General features: G+C 41.5%; 1 protein-coding gene across 1 annotated transcript in view; it reads right to left on the bottom strand.

Moving 5' to 3' along the window:
• LOC126253357 (uncharacterized) overlaps positions 1 to 24,173 on the bottom strand; it is a 136,891-nt gene that overhangs the window by 98,763 nt on the left and 13,955 nt on the right. The window contains exon 2 of the mRNA XM_049954630.1: positions 11,626 to 12,431. Within this exon, the coding sequence (XP_049810587.1) occupies positions 11,626 to 12,431 (806 nt within the window). The remainder of the gene's footprint in view (positions 1 to 11,625; positions 12,432 to 24,173) is intronic.

The raw sequence follows: 24,173 nt of genomic DNA, 5'->3' as shown, positions 1-24,173 counted from the left end.
CAATGTTTATTTAAAGTAAAAGAACACACACCATTTCGAGGAAAAACGTACGCTATTCCTTTGGCTTACAGAGACAAGGTTAAGAATGAACTTCAATACATGTTAGATCAGGGCATTATTGAGCCAGCAGTCAGCCCTTATACCAGCCCATTACATGTCGTTCTTAAAAAGGATGGGTCAATTCGTTTGGTTCTGGACTCCAGACAGATAAATAATATTATTATTCCTGAAACTGACCGTCCACAAAATTTAGATGAACTTCTTCAACATTTCCATGGAATTAAAGTTTTATCCACGATTGATATGCGCGCAAGTTTTTGGCAAATAGAACTCCACCCTGATTGTAGAAAATATACTGCCTTTTTAGCCTTTGGTAACTGTTACCAGTTTCGGAAATTACCATTTGGACTTACTGTATCTTCAGCAGCATTCATTCGTAGCTTAAATGAAATTTTACCTGTTTATCTTCGTGACAATATTACTTCATATGTTGACAATATTCTTATTGCTAAACATTCTTGGAGTGAGCATAACAAAATTTTGGATTCATTGTTACGGATTTTTGCACGAGTTGGCATGACAGTGAACTTGGAAAAATCTGAATTTGGTCGTTCTCAGGTGAAATTTCTCGCTCACATTATTTCTACAGAAGGTATTCTTCCTGATCCAGAGAAACTAGACGCTATTCGTAATTATGCTGTTCCTTCCACAAAACGTGATGTTCGTAGTTTCCTTGGTGTCTGTAATTTTCTTAGACGCTTTGTTAGATTGGACAATTTGGCCACACCTCGTTTATGTGAACTATCTGGAAAGAATTCTAATTGGTGTTGGGATGAGGAAGCTCAGTCAGAATTTGAACAACTTCGTGATGCTTTAGTTGCTGCTCCACTTCTTTCGCATCCGGATTTATCTAAAGATTTTTGTTTGGCGACGGACTCATCATACAAAGGCCTAGGTGCACATTTATTTCAAGAGATAGAAGAAAACGGCGTTGTAGTACAGAAGCCTATTGCATTTGGAAGTCGTGTTCTCTCTAAATCCGAAAAGAATTATTCGATTACGGAACTTGAAGCTTTGGCTGTTGTTTGGGCTTTCACAAAATTTCGCACATTTTTGTTCGGTAGACATACTAAGGTTTACACTGATCATCGAGCTTTGGAATTTCTTATGTCGACAAAATTAACTCATGGCAGATTGTCACGATGGGCGTTGTACCTACAGGAATTTGATTTTAGTATTGTTTACATACAGGGATCTTCAAATATTGTTGCTGATGCTTTATCACGTGCACCTATGGGTTTGAAACAATGTGCTGAAGAGGACTGCAAAGAAAACCATTATTGTTTGATGTACATTCAAGGTGTTGCGTTTGACAACTTTATTTCGTTTTCGCTCCAGGACATCGCTAAGGAGCAAAACAAGGATCCAATCTGGAAGGACATTAAGGAGAAGTGGAGGAGAAAGGAAAGCGTAGCGATCAGACAGCATTATTTAGTTCGCAATGACATTCTTTTTAAACGGAAATCGGTCGACAACTCTGTTTGGTTAGTTTGTATTCCTGATGAGTGGGTCAATAAATTGATTTGGTACACACATTTCAGTTATGCGCACTTTGGTCCCAGAAAATGCTTTCATAAAGTACGAGAAAATTGCTACTTCAGTAATATGGAAAAACGTATTCGATCTGTTCTTGCCAAATGCAAATTATGTCAAAAGGCTAAGCCGCCAACTGTTTCTCACAGAGCACCGTTGTTTCCTATCATTCCAGCGAAATTAAAGGACATGGCTGCAGTCGATTTGTTCGGTCCAGTGGTTCGTTCTACTAATGGTTTTGCGTACATTTTCGTAGCAGTGGAATTGACATCAAAATACGTGTGTTTTACACCTTTACGCAAGGCAACAGCTCGTTCAGTATCTAATGCTTTCATCAAACATTTTCTTAAAGAAGTGGGTCATGTTGATAAGGTTATATCAGATAATGGATCACAGTTTCGCTCTAAAATTTGGCTTCGTACTCTTTGCGTCGTAAGATTAAACCAATTTTCATTTCACTTTTTCACCCTCAATCTAATGCTTCAGAGAGATGGATGAAGGAAATCAATAAATTGTGCCGACTTTATTGTCATCAGAATCACAGAACTTGGGATCAGTATCTTCATATTTTTCAAAACATTCTGAATGAACTTCCTAATGACTCAACTTCTTTACCGCCTCTATTGATATTAAAAAACAAAGCACCGTCAAATCGCATTTCTGAAATAGTTCCTTTTCCGCCTTCACGGAAACTGCGGCATTCTGAAGTTGTCAACCTGGCTGTACGAAATATTGCGTCTGCGGCTGCAAAAAGAGAGAAATCAGCTAAACGTCCTGGTCGTTTAAAAATCTTGTCAGTTGGTCAGAAGGTATTAATTAAGTCCCACCGTTTATCTCACAAAGGAAAAGGCTTATGTCGCAAATTTTTTCTGCTTTATAACGGTCCATACAGAATTCGCAAAATTATCCATGATAACACTGTTGAAGTAGAAACTCTTAAATCTCGACGCTCTAAGGGAATACATCACATATCTAACGTTAAAATTTTTGTGGAATGACATACTTGTGAGAAACAGCTACGTAAACACACGGAGAGTACAAGGATACCGCGCCGTGTTCCGGCGGCGGCAGATACTCAAAGCAACAGTGAAGTCTGCGCGCCGCACAAGGCAGTCGTTGACAATCACTTCCTACGTCACGTGCCTACAGCTGATCGAGCGCTCAGTGCGAATGCACTGACAGCCGTAAACAAATACACAGTCTAAATTCTCCGAATAAATTCTGTATAAAGCTATGGTGACTTTATAAATTATGTTATTAACGTTCAGTATTTTTCAGGATACGGTTGTGTAAAATATTTAAGACCTTCAGGTAAATTCTGTGTGTGTCCGACGTTAAGAGGACTTGCTATGGAGAAAATTTCAGGAAGAATGTAATTTCGAAAAAAAAAGAAGTAAAAAACCAAAAAGGTAACGATTAATTGAGTTTATTTTTCAGGTAACATATTTCCATTCAGGTACGTACTTTAGACGTAATTTGCTGCTCCCGATTACGTAACTCATACTTTGTGCTAAATTTCATGTTCTATGAATTTACTTGTGAAGCGACGTGCTTGTGTACATTTACTGATTTTGACAATGTTTTATTAATGAACAGTGTTATTACTTGCGTATATTATGCATCGCTTGGCTGCTATGCTTTTTCACTGATGTCATATTTTTTTATTATGTGCCTTCTGTGCTTATTTATTTAAATTGTAATTGTCAATTGATTAATTGTGCTGACTGTGGTTATGTATGTAAGTTATACTTTGTGATTTATCTGCTTGCGCCTTCATGTTTACTTATTAAGATTACATACGAACATTTATTTGCTTATGCTGAATGATGCTAATGACTTGTTTATTACGTAAGATATATGTTTGCTGCTGTGCGTATGGATTGCATATTTACACACTTCTGTTTTGTTGTCATAACTACTCTTTAATTTAGAATATAGAAATGCTGATATACTGTGTACGAACATAGAGTTTAGGTTACACTGTGGTATTAATTATAGATTGTTTGCTTGGCAGAACCTCGTTGTAGGGATTGTGCTGCATCCACTTGTTGACATTCTGTTCTCTACTGGTATATTTACTCGCTATTGCATGTTTTGCTTACGCTCAGTGCTTTATATTTTTAAGATAAGAAAATGAACTGCTATAATTCGACGAACGACATTAGTACGAGAAACTTCATAGAAGTCACATGAGCTGGAGGTTTTATGGAAGCTGTATAAATTTATGCTAATAGGAAGGAAGATAACGACATGACATACCAACACTAGGTTTAGACCATCGACAGTTATTACACTGCATTTTTCGTGAGTAATTGAAAAAGGAAGTGACACTTGACACAAGAAATACTCCACATGTTTGCTTCTGCCATGATTCTTGAAGTGGTGTACACACTGTGAAATATTATGATCATTCACACTCCGTAATCGTAATTAATTACTGAGAGTTATTCGAACTAAGTCTGTTAGAGGTCATGTACGCATTTCTTTTATTTAATGATGGACAAGGTAAACAAAATGTATCTTATAATTTATAATGAGTAGAAGATTTGGGTCAGATGGATTACACAGAGGTTGTGTGTTGACACTGTGTCTTCGGATTGCATGGGATGATGAACTGAAGTTTGCACTAGAATTTTATCTGTACTTGTTCGAGGAGACTGACTAGAGGAAAGAGTTGTTATGGAAGTGAAATGATATTGGTGATAAGGTTTATATATATCGACGTATTGAAGAGGTATGATTGAGGTATTGAGATTATGTGAAGTTGATGATTATTGGAGTTTTCGTGGACAAGAGGTAAGGTAAATGATATTGATGATCGACGTATTGAAGAGGTATTATTGAAGTATTGAGATTATGTGATGCTGATGATTATTGGAGTTTTGGTGGATAAGAGGTGAAGTAAGTGAGGAGCATATTTTTTTTGTTGGTCTATATGGAACAAGGAGGATAAAGATGGCAGACTAGAACACTCAAGTAGAAGGAAGATTGTCTACACACACACTTTGTTAAATCACTAAGCAGTATATACTTTTTTTGAAGAGAGGAAGTATTTGCATATCTTGGCTCACTGACAGTTGTTCAGCAACCGTACATTTTGATCTGGCTTGGCAAACATTGGTCTTGACATGATGACTATGACGCTGACTAACTATTATTGACAGTTATACATTGCTGCCACTACTACTTGATACACATGATGAACATAAAATTTTGACAGAATTGCATTTACACAGTTAACACTATTCAATTACACAGTAGCACTAATGTGTTTTGTGTGTTTTCCTTTTATAATCCCAGAGAAGTGATCCCAACCTATCTCCTAAATATTATTTTACTTGTTTGTTGTGGCTTGCACTGACACCCATAAATATTATAGGTTTACTGGTATTTGTGTATTGTAATAGTTAATAGGACAATTATCTGATATCATTTGTGTGTTTGTTATGATTTGTATGTTTAGTGTAAAAGCATTGTATGTGCATTCAAACTATTGTTCATGCCTGAACTGTCTGATTAGTGATGGTGCTGCACTTTTCAACATGATGTGTGACATTTAGTCATGTTTAATTTCTGCTGATGAACTGTGTGATAGGGAATATTATGGACTGTTATTTGCACTTTTTCTACATGATTGGTGCCACTAGAACATGTTTAATTTCTGCTGATGAACAGTGTGATTAGTGAAAGTGAATATTATGGACTGCGGTCTGCACCTGTTCAACATTGCTGGTGCCACTAATGGAACTGCTTATACTGAAATGGTGTTACTTGTTGGTGTCTGCACCTATTCAACATTACTGGGTGCCACTGATGGACTGCTTCTACTGAAAAGATGTCACCTGTTGATATCTGCACCTGTTCACCATTGCTGGTGCCACTGATGGAACTGCTTATACTGAAACGGTGTTACTTGTTGATGTCTGCACCTGCTCAACATTGCTGGGTGCCACTGATGGACTGCTTCTACCGAAATGATGTCACTTGTTGGTGTCGGCACCTGCTCAACATTGCTGGGTGCCACTGATGGACTGTTTCTACTGAAAAGATGTTACTTGTTGGTGTCTGCACCTGTTCAACATTGCTGGGTGCCACTGATGGACTGCTTCTATTGAAATAATGTTACTTGTTGGTATTTGCACCTGTTGACCATTGCTGGGTGCTACTGCTGGAACTGTCAACTACTTGTTTCTTGGGCTATGGAAAGCGTTTATGTGAATATTTGTATAAACTGATTTTTTGTGTATTACTGTTTGTGAAAAGTTATGAGACTCTTACCTGCACATATTCGTCATTGCTGACGCTATTGATTGAACTGTTTAACCACATAATACTTGTGTAAACTGTTATGTAAAGTCACATGTATGAAGGAATTTGTATTGCTTACTGTATTTTATATATTAGGTTATTGAAAGGTCAGTGCAAAGCCAAAATTTTATCTAGTTATATGATATTTACGCATTAATATTATCTTTTATTTTTGTCTGTATTTTTTTTGACGAATTTGGTGGTATTTTCACCACCAATGCTGGCAAAAATACCGTCAAATTCTAGCCTGTGGAGGAAGGGCATATGAAAGGTGGCTACACTGAGCCACAGCGCCAGAGATCGCGCTAGAGAGTATTGTTCCGCCGCCTCCACTGGCAGTGATTATTGAGAACTCGTGTGGGCAGTGCTTTGGGAGAACTCGTGGTAGTCAGTGCTGAGATGTCGTAGTGAGGAGTGTTTGTTGAGATGAGCTAGTAGGCAGTGCTTGCTGAGATGTGATACTGAAAAGTTCTTGTTGAGATGTGATAGTAGCGAGTCGGTGTGGAGAGATTGTAATGTCTAGAGTGCTTTTCATCAATATAAATTAAGGTAACAAACTGCTTTTCTTTTCTTTCTCATTATTTCAATGTCCTGAATAATGCATCGTTACAGGTTCAGGCAACAAAGTATCTGGCTTGTGTTCTTGTATTAGAGTGTAATTCTGGTTTTCTTGAGTAATTATGGTATTTCTATTTTCTTTAATTAATTCAGTATAAATGATATTTAAAATTTCTTGTGTTGTTGAAGAAGAACCGTGCCAGATGCGTACGTTGAGTCATACTTCCACACACAGAACAGTTACACTTGTGCTTTGGTTTCGTAGGTTTTATAGTTGCTGGGGACTTAATTAATTAATTGTGTTAATGAAAATTTCCATTTCATTCTTTGTTGTTGTTCTATGCAGTCAGATTGCGTAATAATACTAGTCAGGGCCAACCGTTACGAGACTTCGTAACCGAACAGACAGCTACTGAAGCAAAAAATTAAAAGTATTTGCATTTTATTTTAATTAAGCTCCCATGCAACAATTATTATACTTCAGTCAATGAGATTCCAGGCCGAAGGTGTGTCTGGAGACGCCCCGGAGAGCGGTGGGATTCCAACCTGACTGTCGCCGCCATACGGACTAACAATGAGGAGTCATGGTCTGGAGTGTCATTTATTTTCATAGGAGAACCTGTGACGAAGTAAGCTGGGATATTTTTACGTCCCCTGTTGTTTTGCCATCTGCCTCCTTAAAATTCATTTTTTCGTGTCTGACTAATTACCATTGACATACGTGAGTATAATCAGCATTTTAATAAAAGGGAAAGTTCGGCCCTCAGTCTTAAAGAATATACCACCAGATCTAATTTTGTGCTTAGTTTTATGTATGTAATTGATTTTCTAGTTTATTTAGACTATTCATAGTTAATATCTTTTCTTAGAGGGTGAAATCAGTAATTGTTTCGTAACTTAAATTCTTCTTCTTTCGTTTCACCCTCTTTGGGGTACGCTGGATCTATCATTTCTTTGTGCGTTGTTCTTTTCTTAGGGCCCAGTATTTCTTCATTCTTTCTGATCTTCTTTTCCTCTCTTCTTCCGAGATGAAGGGTTTGGACTTTTGAGTAGATTTGTCTTGGAACCTTATGTTTTCATCTTTACTAATTAATTTAACTGTTCGATCAATAAGTGAATTTTCTGAAATCTTTAATTCTACTAGGTCTTTCTCAGTTTCTTTAAACCTGTTGGGTTTCGTTTTGCAGTTACGGAAAAAGTCAAAGATTTGTTTAGTTAATCTGTAGGAATTCATTCTGAGAAGATGACCATAAAAATTTATTCTCCTTTTCCACAGTGTATCTGAAAGTTTTTCAATTTTCTTGTAGAGAGTTTCATTTTTGATGTATATAATCTTATTGTCTTGAAATTTTGGCCCAATGATTTTTCTTAAAATTTCTCCATTTGGCCTTTGAAATTCATGTTTAGTGTTTCTGCTGCAGACAGTGCTTCTGGCTTAATCACTGCCTTGTAATGTGTAATTTTGCACCCCCATGAAAGGGATTTTTTGTTGTATGTATATTTTGTTAGATGGAAGGCCAATTGAAGTTTATTTTTTCTGGATTCCATTGCTTTGCTTTCCCCAGCATTCCAACTAATCCGTTCTCCGATATATTTGAATTCTTTTACTATTTTAATCTTCTGTTCTTGAACTTTGCGGTATTTACATGAGTGCTTGATGTTTGTCAATATCTTAGTTTTTTCAAAGGAGATGTGAAGACCTATTTTAGCTGCTTGTTTCTTTAGTTCAAGGATTTGCTCCCTTGCTTCTTCCATTGTTTCAGCAAACAGGGCCATATCGTCTGCAAAAGTAATGCAATTTACTTTAAGGTTCTTCTTTTTGCAACCCTGTCTTATACCACTCTTAATATTTGTGTTCCATTCTCTGACTACTTTCTCAAGCGCACAATTGAACAGCAACGGTGATAGCCCATTCCTCTGTCGCACTCCCGTTCTTATTTCAAAGGGTTCCGATAATTCGCCCATAACTTTAACTTTCGAAAATGTATTTGCAAGTATCGCTTTTATAATATTAGTTGTTTTCTTATCCAAACCCATTTCTCCAAGGACTGATAATAGAGATTCTCTATCAATCGAATCATATGCTTTTTTGAAATCAATGAAGGAGATGACGTATATAAACATTTGGAAGACGAAACACCGGCATTCTTCAAGTATTTATTTCGCTCTATTGGAAAACATTTAGCAAAGCTAGTCCTTAATTAGTTCCAAAGTAATTACCAAATTTGTCAAAAGTATTGTTTGCGTAACTATATCTTAATTTCATGATTTAAATAAATAATACGGCTTAACCCTTGTAGTAGAAGAAACTGTTAAAAAGACGGAATTTTTCTATATATTCAGTTAACTGAATGAAGTATGTTTCAATTGCAATTTCTGTAACTTAAACATCAAACAGTGTATAATATCAGTGCCTATTATTGTGATGATATATAAAAGCCCGATTTTTGGTCTCGAGACAGTCAGTCCACGGCCGAGTTTCAGACTAGGAACCCGTATTTGTTAGATCAACAACAATACATCAACTTAACCGTGAAAAAAGTGTAACACAAATAGGCCATGTGTTAAAACAATGACAGTGTCTGATCAATACCTACCGTATTATTCTGCAGGAACTATGAACTGTGTGGTGCGGTTTTTACTGCTCATAGATATTCAACAGTAAACTATTGTAGCAGTATGCTGACGTATGCCTGCAAACTATTAATGAGACTTATCAAAATTTGCCAATAGTTAACTGTCCATATAACTGTGTATTATTGGAGGGTTTTTTGAACAGTGAAAGTAAAGAACTGTGAAACACAAATGTGCACCTGTCGGCTACATCATTTAAAGTAGTCAGTGTTCAAATTCCACCCCCCACTCCTCTGGGCCATTATTGTATTATGTTGTGAGACAAAAGACGCTGCTTTGCTGAATTATGTTATTGATTACAGAAGGCCTATTTCGGCGTGTTGTCATCCTCAGATTATCTGTCAAAATAACATAGTTCCGTACAATATTTCAAATTTTTCAGTAGGTAATTTAACTTATTGCAGAAGTATGCTTGCAATGTACATCATGTAGTCTTGATATCCATATGACATCGATGTCTCAGTTGCTGTCACACTACTTTATAAATTTGTTTATTTGATGCTGTTGGAGCTATAATTAAATTTTTGGTAATTTATCTGGTAATAAACATGAAGCCGGTCGCCTTTTTACGATTTCTTCGACCATGAACGTGTTTTCGAGCCACTGCAGACTCATCATCAGAGGGAGGTGTTACAAGAACGTTATGTTGTGGACCAAGCGTAGCTAGATGCTGTGCTGGCGCTGCTGGTGGAAATGACGGATGTTTAGTAATCGGTGACGAAACGCTTACGAAACGGAAAGCTTTTATGTTTTAGGTAGTTACAGTGCACTGACTTGTGGTATCCACATCAGATCTCTTCCTGTGATGTACATCATTAAGCTATATAAACAAATACGCACAGTATGCACGAATATACATAGTATACACAGTATATTTGCGTACACAGCTTAATAATGTACATCACAGGAAGAGATCTGATATGGATACCACAAATCAGTGCACTGTAAGTACCTAAAACATAAAAGCTTTCGGTTTCGTAAGCGTTTCGTCACCGATTATCAAATTTCCGTCATTTCCAGCAGCAGTATCGGCACTGCATCTAGCTACACTCGGTCCACAACATAATGTCCTTGCAACACCTCCCTCTGATGATGAGTCTGCACTGGCTCTAAAACATGTTCATGGTCGAAGAAATCGTAAAAAATTGACTGGCTGCATGTTTATTACCAGATAAATTGCCAATGTAAACCACAATCGCAGTTCCTCATCCACTATGGATATATTGAAATCAAATGTTTTGTGGAACAGTTAATTATGAAATTGTCGAATTATCAAGGTTTATTTCATGATAATATTTCGTGGCAGCTATATTGACAGCTGAGTTCTTCCATCACTTGATAACAGAATAACATACAGCAGACAACATAGAAGTTTTACATATTGCACAAAAAGGACTACTAAAGAGTATTCTTGAAGAAATCGAAATATATTCACGCAAATAAAATTACCCTCAAGAAATTCTAAGTGAACAGATCCGTTTGAAATATAAACATTACATCTGAAATTTTACTGAAATTATCCATCCAAACAGCAAATTAGTAGAAAAACAAAATCTGCGAATGCATCAGAGATCATGTTACCACGAAATTAAAAGTAAGCACTAGAAAGCATGCATTTACGCAAACTCATCAGAAAATTGTTACAATCCTCGCTCATCACAACGCTGTCTGGTGTAACCAGTTCCATAAAAACAATAGGATTAAAATACATATGATCATAGAACAACATAAACTCAAATCATGCAAGCAACATAATACAGCTGATAAGAACAACCATATAACTATATAATACCAAAGAAGCATGCTGCCTGCAACGATATAACATCCCTGACTCAACTGTCTGTATAGCTGTCAAGCAACACCATTATGCAATAAACGTTCATAATTCGACAGTTACATAAATGACTATTCCAACAAAAAAATTTAACGACTTTTATTTGCAAACTGAAGGTATGAATGAAAATTTGTACCAAGGCCGAGATTCTAACCCAGGTCCCCTGGTAACTAGACAGATACCCTAACCACTACACAACCCTGCAAGGGCTGCCCTTATCTCGAACTAGGATGCAGAGGCTCTACAACTGTATTGGAATAGGATCTCACCACCGAACGAAACAGAGGATCCTGCCTGAAACCGAGGCTTAGGTGCTTTAATCAAATGAAACTATGGTTCCAGAGACCTTACCAAGCCTCAAACATCTATGTTGTTATTTGCAGACTGCAGGTACTGCAGTACAGTTGAACAGCCTCTACAATGCTGTTAGAGTTTAGGGGAATACCAAGTGGGCAGATGGGTGAACCGGAATTTCAGTCGAGGAGGGAGACATGCTGTTGTGTAAAACAACTCCGCCAGGGTTGTGTAGTGGTTAGCGCGTCTGTCTAGTGAGCAGGAGACCCACGTTCGAATCCTGGGTTTGCTATAAATTTTCAAGGGTGAAGGTTCGAACTGTTGTCTGGTTCTCAGTTTTAACCTATCAAGCAAGCTCAAAAACATCATAGGCTGAGAAGCAGAGTAAAGGATGAAATGCGTACCTGTGGAGACCTGCCAGTGAGTCGTTGCCAAGCTGCTGCAGGCTGTTTCCAGACAGTGAGAGCCGCGTGGTGTTGGGGTGCAGCCTGGCTGGCAGCTGGTCCAGCCCAGAGCTGGAGCAGTCGACCCTGACAACCCCACTTACGGTCTCACAGGAGCAGCTGCTATCCTCTGGACACAGAGGCAGGTCCGCCTGCTGTTGCTGGGGTAGATCCTGCTGCTGGGCCCCATTTGACTGGGGTTGGTCTTGTTGTGCCCCATTTGACTGGGCTTGGTCTTGTTGTGCCCCATTTGACTGGGGTTGGTCTTGTTGTTGTGCCCCATTTGCCTGGGGTGGATCCTCTTGGTGTCCATCATGTTGGTCTCCAGTCCGGCGGTTTGTATCATCTTGGCGCACTACTCTCTTGTGATTATTCTTCTGGTGGACATCTTCTTCTTGCACGTCCACAAATAGCCTTTGCCGAAGCGCTTGCTGGCCATATGAGTGTTCGAGACCTGCAACTACCTGGTGGCAGACAACTCTCGCCTGTGAGTCCTGGTGGCAGTTAAACTGAGGAGCTGCCTCTCGTTTCACAGGAGCTGACTCGAAATTGTACTGAGCCTCTTGAAGGAGTTGTGCATCCTGCCGAATCTTACTTCTATCCACCATCCATGGAAACTGCTGGACAAGATAGGTGTTGGGAAGATGAACTCCATCTGGGGCATGCACACTGGACACCTCTCTTGCCATTCCAGAGAGGCTTTGTGTTGAGACATACGCCATCTCGTGTGAAACAGTCACCATTATAACCAGCCATGGCAGCAGCCTCTAGAAATCAAAGCAAATCCACAATCACACGCTACATACTGGTTACATGGGTGTTTAAGTGTGTTCAATAGTGTTCTTCATAAAGCATTGCGACACATACAGGGTGATACTTACTGAACTGTATGAAAAAAACGTTAATTAGTTACAAACAACGGCGTGAACACCCTTTATTCAACGTGTAAGCGTTAATAGAGATATTTGGATTTAGGTTATGAGACTTGGATATGCCTGCCATCAATGGCGATGATGTGGCGCAGACGAATGGCGAAATTCTGCATGACCTGCTGAAGTATTGGAACCTCGATGCCGTCTATGATCTCTTGAATGGCTGTTTTCAGCTCAGCAATGATTTTGGGGTCGTTGCTGTATACCTTGTCTTTAATATAGCCCCACAGAAAGGAGTCGCATGTGTTCAGATCTGCAGAATATGGTGGTCATCCGAGACCCGTGCAAATGGCCTCTAGGTATCCTAGAGCCAGAATGCGGTCCCCAACGTGCTCCTCCAGGACATCAAACACTCTCCTGCTTCGATGGGGTCTTGCATGAACCACATCTTGTCCAAATGAGGGTCGTTTTGGATAATGGGGATGAAATAATCTTCCAAAACCTTCAGGTATCGTTCGGTATTCACTGTGCCATCAAGGAATATCGCACCGATTATTCCGCGACTGGACGTTGCACACCACACAGTCACTCGATGAGGGTGAAGAGACTTCTCGATCGCCAAATGCGGATTCTCAATCCACAAAATGTGCCAATTTTGCTTATTGACCACCCCATCGAAATGAATGTGGACTTCATCGTTAAACCAACAAGGTGCATACTAATACCATCAAGCGCCACGGCCAACCATGCAGTTTGGCCGTCCTAACGCAAACGGTTCGGAAGTTACGACGGTTTTATTTCACATAGTTCGATCATTGTCACCGTGTATGTAGCATATAAACGGTGAAACAAAATTTGCACGCTCGGACGCCGCAGTACAATTCCTTAAACACCAACATTACAAAAACGTCTGTAATAAAATAAAATATCGTCCCATACATACATTCGGTACAAAATGCACGTCAAAGAAATGCAATTTGGCAACACCGTAATTATATGCGTGAGAAGTGTCTTCAGTCAATACGCCGGTAAGTTAGTGCAGAAGGTAGAGTTTTCAGTTAGAATACTCCATTCCGGCGGTTTGATACCAGATCTAGGTGTACTTTCTTTATTTTCTGATTTGAGGTTGCTTTATATGGTATCTTGTTTCTTAATCGTTGTATGGCAATTACAGTAGGTCTTATACAAAACACGTGCGATTGTTCAATACTAACAGAGAAATGAGAATACATATGTTTTTATTATTCCACTTTAAAAGCGGGACGCATCCTGCCTTGAAGTATTTCCTCTATTCTCTTCCATGCAGTTACACCCCTCCATGCATTCTGGTCCTTTGTCAGCAGCCGAGCGGTCTAGGGCGCTGCAGTCATAGACTGTGCGGCTGGTCCCGGCGGAGGTTCGAGTCCTCCCTCGGGCATGGGTGTGTGTGTTTGTCCTTAGAATAATTTAGGTTAAATAGTGTGTAAGCTTAGGGACTGATGACCTTAGCAGTTAAGTCCCATAAGATTTCACACACATTTGAACATTTTTTTGTCAGCAGATCTCCTTTTTTTACTTGTACCATTCCCCCAAACTAAAAAAAATTGTGATAAATTGTTAGCGCATTCACTTTAGCCCCATGCGACCGGTCAGTGAGGACAGATGCGGGTGTCAAGAGGTCAATAGCAAATGCAGTACAGTTTGTCGCGTCAGTTATTTCTAACATCCATAACACAAACACTTAAAAGTAGAAGTAAATTATTCACCTATATTAAGCAAGATGCTGGAACTGCCTTACTTCATTATTCAAGCATTTCTGACACCTGCGTAAAAAAATGCTCATTACACTCTGCACTTCACTCTGAGAAATGGAGGTAGTTGACGGATGATAGTGTATGTTCATCTAAAGTGTGTGGAATTGATTTGCTCACTTTCTACCGTAATTCTTCCCAGAGATAAAAAAAAAGTCGCAGCGGATTTTTCAGGGGAATGAGGAGGTCATATGTTGTAAATCGTCTTCAAGTGTTTGCCGCCGGATGACGTTGTGAAAATTCCGCAACATTTCCTCGGAGCAACTGCCCGACATCTTCATGTGGATGAAACTTGGCGATAGCTAGGTACGACTGACGGTATGTGCACGTCGACGCCCCTGTATTTAGAACACGCGTGCGAAGAATGCACAGGCGCGAAAATCACGTGTGCGCAATAATTTGCAGATAGATGGCGCCATACTCAAGCGATCTCTGGCGAAAATCGCAGAGCGGCCATGCTGCGCGTGGCTGTACGCTATGTTTATTAACAGTGCAGCCAGACGTTACTCACTAAAAAACCGTAGTAGTCCAATGTTATGACAGCTCTGTTATCGAATATACATACATAAATTGTCATCAAATCAGCGGATTATTCAGTTGTCCTTTATTTCACACAAAACAAACATATAAAACGAATCAAAAAACCATACGTGCCACACACTGTACCGTCATTCAACATGTCCGCACATTTCCTCGCTTAACCTATTCTGCCACAAGCTTGAAGAGCCAGAGGCCGAATGTTGTTAGTGATAACTCTATCTTCAAACACGTCATGAATTTCCTGTAGTGAAAAGTTGGCTACATGTGCCGTCAGAGAGTCCTGCTGAAAGATAGCGAACCCACGTCCTCTTTCAGTTAATTGATCAGAGAAAGGCCGCAAAATGCTTTCCACATATCAAATGGTTCAAATGGCTCTGAGCACTATGGGACTTAACTGCTGAGGTCATCAGTCCCCTAGAACTTAGAACTACTTAAACCTAACTAACCTAAGGACATCACACACATCCATGCCCGAGGCATGATTCGAACCTGCGAGCTTAGCGGTCGCGCGGTTCCACACTGAGGCGCCTAGAACCGCTCGGCCACACCGGCCGGCTTTCCACATATCTCTCGCTGTCAATTGTGTCCTCGAAAAAAGTGGGGCCCATTATTCTACCACTGCTAATAGCGAGCCACCCTCCTATTTTTTGATCATGCTGGGATACCTCGTGTATTATGTTATGTTTTTCAGAATTCCAATAACGGTAATTTTGTGAAGTAACGTATCCACCTGGGCTGAATCATAATTCGTCCGAAAAGAAAGTTAGGTGATGGTCAATTTTTCCGTCATGCACTCAGTGCTAAACCCATTTATAAAACAGTGACCTTTGCAGAGTCACCTAGTTTAAGATTTTCCACTGTAGCTACACTCCTGGAAATGGAAAAAAGAACACATTGACACCGGTGTGTCAGACCCACCATACTTGCTCCGGACACTGCGAGAGGGCTGTACAAGCAACGATCACACACACGGCACAGCGGACATACCAGGAACCGCGGTGTTGGCCGTCGAATGGCGCTAGCTGCGCAGCATTTGTGCACCGCCGCCGTCAGTGTCAGCCAGTTTGCCGTGGCATACGGAGCTCCATCGCAGTCTTTAACACTGGTAGCATGCCGCGACAGCGTGGACGTGAACCGTATGTGCAGTTGACGGACTTTGAGCGAGGGCGTATAGTGGGCATGCGGGAGGCCGGTTGGACGTACCGCCGAATTGCTCAACACGTGGGGCGTGAGGTCTCCACAGTACATCGATGTTGTCGCCAGTGGTCGGCGGAAGGTGCACGTGCCCGTCGACCTGGGACCGGACCGCAGCGACGCACAGATGCACGCCAAGACCGTAGGATCCTACGCAGTGCCGTAGAGGACCGCACCGCCACTTCCCAGCAAATTAGGGACACTGTTGCTCCTGGGGTATCGGCGAGGACCATTCGCAACCGTCTCCATGAAGCTGGGCTACGGTCCCGCACACCGTTAGGCCGTCTTCCGCTCACGCCGCAACATCGTGCAGCCCGCCTCCAGTGGTGTCGCGACAGGCGTGAATGGAGGGACGAATGGAGACGTGCCGTCTTCAGCGATGAGAGTCGCTTCTGCCTTGGTGCCAATGATGGTCGTATGCGTGTTTGGCGCCGTGCAGGTGAGCGCCACAATCAGGACTGCATACGACCGAGGCACACAGGGCCAACACCCGGCATCATGGTGTGGGGAGCGATCTCCTACACTGGCCGTACACCACTGGTGATCGTCGAGGGGACACTGAATAGTGCACGGTACATCCAAACCGTCATCGAACCCATCGTTCTACCATTCCTAGACCGGCAAGGGAACTTGCTGTTCCAACAGGACAATGCACGTCCGCATGTATCCCGTGCCACCCAACGTGCTCTAGAAGGTGTAAGTCAACTACCCTGGCCAGCAAGATCTCCGGATCTGTCCCCCATTGAGCATGTTTGGGACTGGATGAAGCGTTGTCTCACGCGGTCTGCACGTCCGGCACGAACGCTGGTCCAACTGAGGCGCCAGGTGGAAATGGCATGGCAAGCCGTTCCACAGGACTACATCCAGCATCTCTACGATCGTCTCCATGGGAGAATAGCAGCCTGCATTGCTGCGAAAGGTGGATATACACTGTACTAGTGCCGACATTGTGCATGCTCTGTTGCCTGTGTCTATGTGCCTGTGGTTCTGTCAGTGTGATCATGTGATGTATCTGACCCCAGGAATGTGTCAATAAAGTTTCCCCTTCCTGGGACAATGAATTCACGGTGTTCTTATTTCAATTTCCAGGAGTGTATTTTTAGGCCTGTAATTTGAATAAATAGCAGCCGTTTGAATAGAGCCACAGAAAATTTCCATTTGTTGAGAAAGACGTCAAACTGATTTTCTAGGAGACTTTTCCGGACATTCCGAATGTTATCCAGAGTTCCCTGTGTGAGTACTGTACCTGATTGTCTGTTTTTCCTGTCAAGAACACTTCCCGCTTCACGAAAGTATACTTATCGATCGGTGAATCGTATTCCAGCTAGGAAGCTTAACATCACGAAATTCTTCTTGAAATAATGTCCATACTTCATGTGCTGATTCTGTGCGTATGAATCATACACTCAGGTGACAAAAGTCATAGAATAGCGAATGCACATATACTGATGGCGTTGGTGTCGGGTACACAAGGTATAAAAGGACAGCACGTTAATGGAGTTGCCATTTGGAGACAAGTGATTCATGTGCAAAGGTTTCCGACGTGATTATGAACGCACGGCGAGAATTAACAGACTCTGGACGCGGAACAGTAATTCGAGCTAGACGAAAGGGAAATCGTTTGGGAAAACAATATTCCGAGACTCATTGCGTCAAGCGTGTGGCGGGAACACCAAATTTCAGGCATTACCTCTGGCCACGGACAGCGCTGTGGCCGACGGCCTTCACTTAACGACCGAGAGCAGGGGAGTTACGGTAAAGTTGTCAGTGCGAAACAACCATAGAAATCAATGAGGAGGGTAGGTCGGTGCGGCGATGTTGGCGTTACTGGTAAACTTGTTCGACAAGATCGCCGTTTAACAATCAGAGCAGTGTCTAACAGGAGTTGACAAGGAAAGTGTCGAACAAGTTTACCGATTTTTTCAATGTTTGCATCAGTTTTTGCTGACAATGGTCTGCCAGTGCGAGTGTCAACACTGGTGTCTTCGCGGCCATCTTTAAATCGTTTAAACCACTCAAACACTTGTGTTCGCGATAAACAATCATCGCCGTACACTTGTTGTAACATTACAAACGTTTCACTTGCAGATTTTCCTAGTTTGAAACAAAATTTAATGTTAACACGCTGTTCTTTCTGTACACTCAACATTTTCCGACGCACAGACAAAACGTCAACTACTTAAAACAGACGCTACGGGCAGACTGAGTGCAGGAGGCAGATGAAACTCGAGCAGTAGGCGGAGCGAGAGTCACGTGACAGGCCACGCGACTTTCAGCCTTATTGCATTCGTTTTATTGTTTCACCAGTACTATTCTAGCCACACCTCGTAATGCACACCAGGCGGTTGCGTTAATGTAGTAAGTACGTTTAATTTCCCTTTGTTGATTTCTATTTATTTGTAGAGTATGACAAATAATACTTCTTTAATTCATTGTGAATATGTCTGACGTGTGACCAGTAATTGGTATGCTAGGTGTTAAAACAAACTGTAACTGTAGGATATGCATAGTTTAACGAATAGTGTACTACAGCATCACTGGTCATATAAAAATTATAAAATTAAAATGAAAAATTTACATATAGACACGGAATCTAACTCGAGTAGTCTAACGCAAAACTATGCCTGCTGCACTAACCTCGCAACACACCTATAGTCTACTGACGAGGGTACAAAATTGCCTTTGTTTGACGTCTGTTCTCTACCGAATATGCGAGTATTGGAACTTTAATAGTGGCAACTATCTATTTACAGCTCGTACAAAATAGATACGTGTTTCAAAGTTTTACTCCCCTTCAAAGTAGTCGCCATTATTATGTATAAACCGTTGCTAGCGATGTGGAAGTCGTAGGATACTCTTAGCAGTGCCAGTTGTGTTGACAGTTCGAGCGGCGCGGTCTGTTGTCCGACGAATCTGTAGCAGTTCTGAAGCGAATGCCGTGAAGTGTTTCCTTCAATTTAGAAATCAAGTTGAACTTACGAGGGCTTAAGTCACGGGAATGCAGTACATGGTATAGCAATTAGCAACCCCATCAGTCAAACAAATCAGTAACAGCTTGCACTGTACGTGCTTGAAAATTGCCCTGCAAAATGATGGTCAGGTCGTGCAGAAAGTGTCATTACTTCTGTCTCTAAGCTGATCGTAGGTTGTGTTCCAAAAATGAACAGCATAGAGACAGAAGTGATGACACTTTCTGCACGACCTGACCATCATTTTGCAGGACAATGCTCAAGCACGTACAGTGCAAGCTGCTACTGATTTGTTTGACTGATGGGGCTGCTATGAGCTATACCACCTACTGCACTCCCCTGACTTAAGCCCTCGTCAGTTCAACTCGATTTCTGAACTGAACACTTCACGGCATTCGCTTCAGGACTGCTACAAATTCGTCGGGCAATAGACCGCGCCGCTCGAACTTACAACACAGCTGGCATTGCTAAGATATCCTTCCACTTCCACATCGCTGGCAACGGGCTATAAACAATGCTGGTGACTACTTTGACGGTCAGTAAAACTTTGAAACACGTGTTTCAAAGTTTTACTCACCTTCAAAGTAGTCGCCATTATTGTGTATAACCCGTGCTGTAAATAAATAGTTGCCACTATTGAAGTTCCAACTCTCGTACGTTCAGGAAAAACTTTGACTAGAGATATTTTTGCACTGTTCGTATGCAAGGAATCGCGCTGTGGTAACATAATGCGCGAATTTTGGTTCACCCTGTATATTTAAAATGCAAACTTTCAGAGTACGACTGTTAAGTCAGATCGATAATCTCTCTCTCTCTCTCTCTCTCTCTCTCTCTCACTCTCTCTCTCTCCCTCTGCCACGTAGTCATTTCTCCACAGGCACACTAAAGTTATAATCAGGAATGTAGTCCTTGTTTAAGTACAAGTGTACTACCTGAACAAAGATTAAAACAATAAGTGAAGGATATTAACTGATATCCAACTAAGTCTAAAATGCATGTATCAGCGCTGCTAGAAAATGACAACTTTCAGAAAAATTTAGACGTATTACTTAAGCCTAAATAATGTACCTCTTTCACACTATAATCATCATCGTCGTCATTATTTGGCATTTTGTATTCAGTGCTGAATAAAGACCTCTCCTCTAGACTTTTCCATCACTGTTCCACCAGCATGTTTTCTAGTGTTATTTAATCACCTCCCAGTAGGTCGCATGTCGTTGTTTTTCTTACTTTTTTGACTCTGGAAAAGTGCTTCTTTGCTCCGTGCACCCCCCACTGGTCTGACTACCTATTCCGCTTTTCTCCACTTCATTTTTTGGGTTTCTTACCTCAATCGGTAAAAAAGGAGCTATTATAGAAACACTTTGATGTCTGTCTGTTTGTCTGTTCGACTGTTAAAAGACTATTTTCTCAGGAACGGGACGGTGTATCAAGTTAACATTCAGGTCACTTACTAAGATCTACGGTGTCCCTTGGCAGTGTAACAAAATGAAGCTTCTAAACCAATGCAGTCAAAGGATAAGGCCCTTTATGTCGCATATTTTGATACGAATTCATTCCTCAAAACCTGTAGAGTCCTTCCCGCTAGCCTGCAATGCTGAAATTTTGTAAGAAGCAAGGTTTCACAGTACAAGTAGAGCAAAAAGTCCGAAATCTGTGAATTTGTAATTACATCGAACGAAGAGAAATTATTGTCATTTGTTATCCGACTATCTGTTGTCCATCTATTAAACCTTTTTCTCAACAACGAGTAGACGTATCTACTTGAAATTTGTGTCACATACTAAGGTGTAAAACACTTCTAAGTCAATCACAAGATACGCCCATATGTGTCACATAATTTCATACCCGCAAACTCACCCATTACAACCTGTAGGGTACTTTCCGTTGATGTAGAATCATGAAATTTGGCAAGAAGCAAAGAAAAAATCAACAAATTGTCAATTTGCAATTATATCGAAGGACAAATTTTTTTTGTCATTTACCATCAGAGTTCAAAATTAAATTGAATACAATGTCGAACATCTTGGAATTCCCGCGACCGATGTCTTGTCAGTAGCAATGTCGATAGCAGGCAAAAATCGTCGTCAATTCCCGGTATGGATAAATTGTCTGTACACATAATTAAATTTCTACGGAACCCTCAGTGTGCGGGTCCTATTCGCATCTAGCCAATTTTTCACACTTGACACCTCCCATCACATCCCTTTCACTTATACATGCGTTTGTTCCAGTGTCTCCGCTACTAAATTGCTAACATCCGTTCCCCATCACCTGCTGGGCAAGTCACAGGTTGTGAACGATTTTCGCATTGAAAGTTCGTGTCCCGTAAAAAATAGCCGTAACTAAAACCCGATCGCTACTTACCGTCTCAGGCACAAGCCAAGCGCAATTTTGAAAACTCTGTTTTTGTTCGCAATAGGATTTGTACTCCGCTGTTTATTTGTTTCTCTACCTCTACAGTCATCATCTTCAGCCACCCAAAATACACGACTGGCCATTAAAATTGCTACACGACGAAGATGACGTGCTACAGACGCGAAATTTAACCGACAGGAAGTAGATGCTGTGATATGCAAATGATTAGCTTTTCAGAGCATTCACACAAGGTTGGCGCCGGTGGCGACACCTACAACATACTGACATGAGCAAAGTTCCCGACAAATTTCTCATACACATACACCAGTTGACCGGCGTTGCCTGGTGAAACGTTGTTGTGATGTCTCGTATAAGGAGGAGAAATGCGTACCATCACGTTTCCGACTTTGATAAACGTCGGATTGTAGCCTATCGCGATTGCGGTTTATCGTATCGCGACATTGCTGCTCGCGTTGGTCGAGATCCAATGGCTGTTAGCAGAATATGGAATCGGTGGGTTCAGGAGGGTAATACGGAATGCCGTGCTGGATCCCGACGGCCTAGTATCACTAGCAGTCGAGATGACAAGCATCTTATCCGCATGGCTTTAACGGATCGTGCAGCCACGTCTCTATCTCTGAGTCAATACATGGGGACGTTGCAACACAACAACCATCTGTACGAACAGTTCGACGGCGTTTGCTGCAGCATGGACTATCAGCTCGGAGACCATGGCTGCGGTTACCCTTGACACTGTATCACAGACAGGAGCGCCTGCGATAGTGTACTCAACGACGAACCTGGGTGCACGAATGGCAAAAAATCATTTTTCGGATGAATCCAGGTTCTGTTTACAGCGTCATCCGTGTTTGGCGACATTGGAAGCGTGTATTCGTCATCGCCATACTGGCGTATCATCCGGTGTGTTGGTATGGGGTGCCATTGGTTACACGTCTCGGTCACCTCTTGTTCGCATTGACAGCACTTTGACCAGTGGACGTTACATTTCAGATGTATTACGACCCGTGGCTCTACCCTTCATTCGATCCCTGCGAAACCCGATATTTCAGCAGGATAATGCACGACCGCATGTTGCAGGTCCTGTTCGGGCCTTTCTGGATACAGAAAATGTTCGACTGCTGCCCTGGCTAGCACGTTCCCCAGATCTATCACCAATTGAAAACGTCTGGTCAATGGTTTCCGAGCAACTGGCTCGTCACAATACGCCAGTCACTACTCTTGATGAACTGTGGTATCGTGTTGAAGGTGCGTGGGCAGCTGTACCTGAACACGCCATTCAAGCTCTGTTTGACTCAATGCCCAGGCGCATCAAGTCCTTTATTACGGCCAGAGGTGGTTGTTCTGGGTACTGATTTCTCAGGATCTATGCACCCAAATTGCGTGAAAATGTAATCACATTTCAGTTCTCGTATAATATATTTGTCCAATGAATACCCGTTTATCATCTGCATTTCTTCTTGGTGTAGCAATTTTAATGCCCAGTAGTGTAAATAAAACTCATCAACCGACTCTACGGCTACACTTCAGTCTGCATTATTTACTTTACAATATGCTGGTTATATTTCCTATTAAACTTACTGACTCTCTGGCGTACTTTCAAACTGGCTCTATTAAGTTACTGCATTCGATGTGGTACTTTATCTACACTATAAGCAACCTTTGCAATGTCATCCCCAAAACAATGACGATTCAATCATATGATATGAACACGCTTTTCTTCATTTGCGCCATTGTCTCCTTAGATAACTCTGCGTGGGCTGCAACTATTCTAATGTTGTCTTCGTGTCCCCTATGGGAGCGATACGTAGGGGGGTGTAGTAAGTTCCCAGAGTCTTCTCTTTAAACTTTGGAAGTAGTTTTTCAAGGTGTCGGTCTTCAACCGACTACCACATCTTGCTGTTTAGCATTTCGATAACGTTCTTGCGCTAGTCAAACGAACCAGTCAGCACTCGTGCTGCTCTTCTCTGTAAACGCTCTGTATCCCCTTTGATTTCCATGTGGTATTGGTCCCAAGCATTTGAGCAGTATATGAGGATGGCTCGCACGAGAATCCAGTAACGATTTTTTTTTGTTTCGTTTCAGGGTATAAAATCAATTAAGGTCATAAGCGTCCATGTCGAAATCTTAGAACACTAACACGTAAAAGTAGTTAAAAGCGACTGTTCGTTAAGCCCAATCAACGGAATGAAAGAGAGCTAAAACAAGGGCTTCTTCGTGGAGAAAGGTCCACAAAATATGACGTAGAGACAGCGCAGGTCCCGAACCAATGACTAAATGTCCTTCGCCATATTGCTACGATAGATGTAAAATGCGGTATACAGCTCGTGCGTCGGTCGGAAAAACGGCCGATAACTGAGACGGCATACACTGCAGCGTATGCAGTTAAAAAAAGGGCAATGGGTCAGGAAATGGCGAACCGTCAAAGGTTGGTGACAATGTGCACAAAGCGGGGGAGGATCACCACTTATCAAATGGCGTCTGCTAAAAAGCAGTGTCCAATAGGCAACTAGTTAAAAAAATGGGTCTAAGCACTATGGGACTAAACATCTGAGGTAATCAGTCCTCTAGACTTAGAACTACTAAGGGCATCACACATATCCATGCCCGAGGCAGGATTCTAGCCTGCGACCGTAGCAGCAGCGCGGTTCCGGACTGAAGCACCTAGAACGGCTCGGCCATAGCGGACGGCGGCAACTAGTTAAAATGATTTACTCACGACGAGAGGGGCGAGAGGAGGTCGGCCAAGCCATTGGAAGAGGTTTAAT

Source organism: Schistocerca nitens, chromosome 4, assembly GCF_023898315.1.
Source record: "Schistocerca nitens isolate TAMUIC-IGC-003100 chromosome 4, iqSchNite1.1, whole genome shotgun sequence".
NCBI lineage: Eukaryota > Metazoa > Arthropoda > Insecta > Orthoptera > Acrididae > Schistocerca > Schistocerca nitens.
Note: the sequence above shows the minus strand (reverse complement) of the source record. Positions and strands in the feature narration are given on the sequence as shown.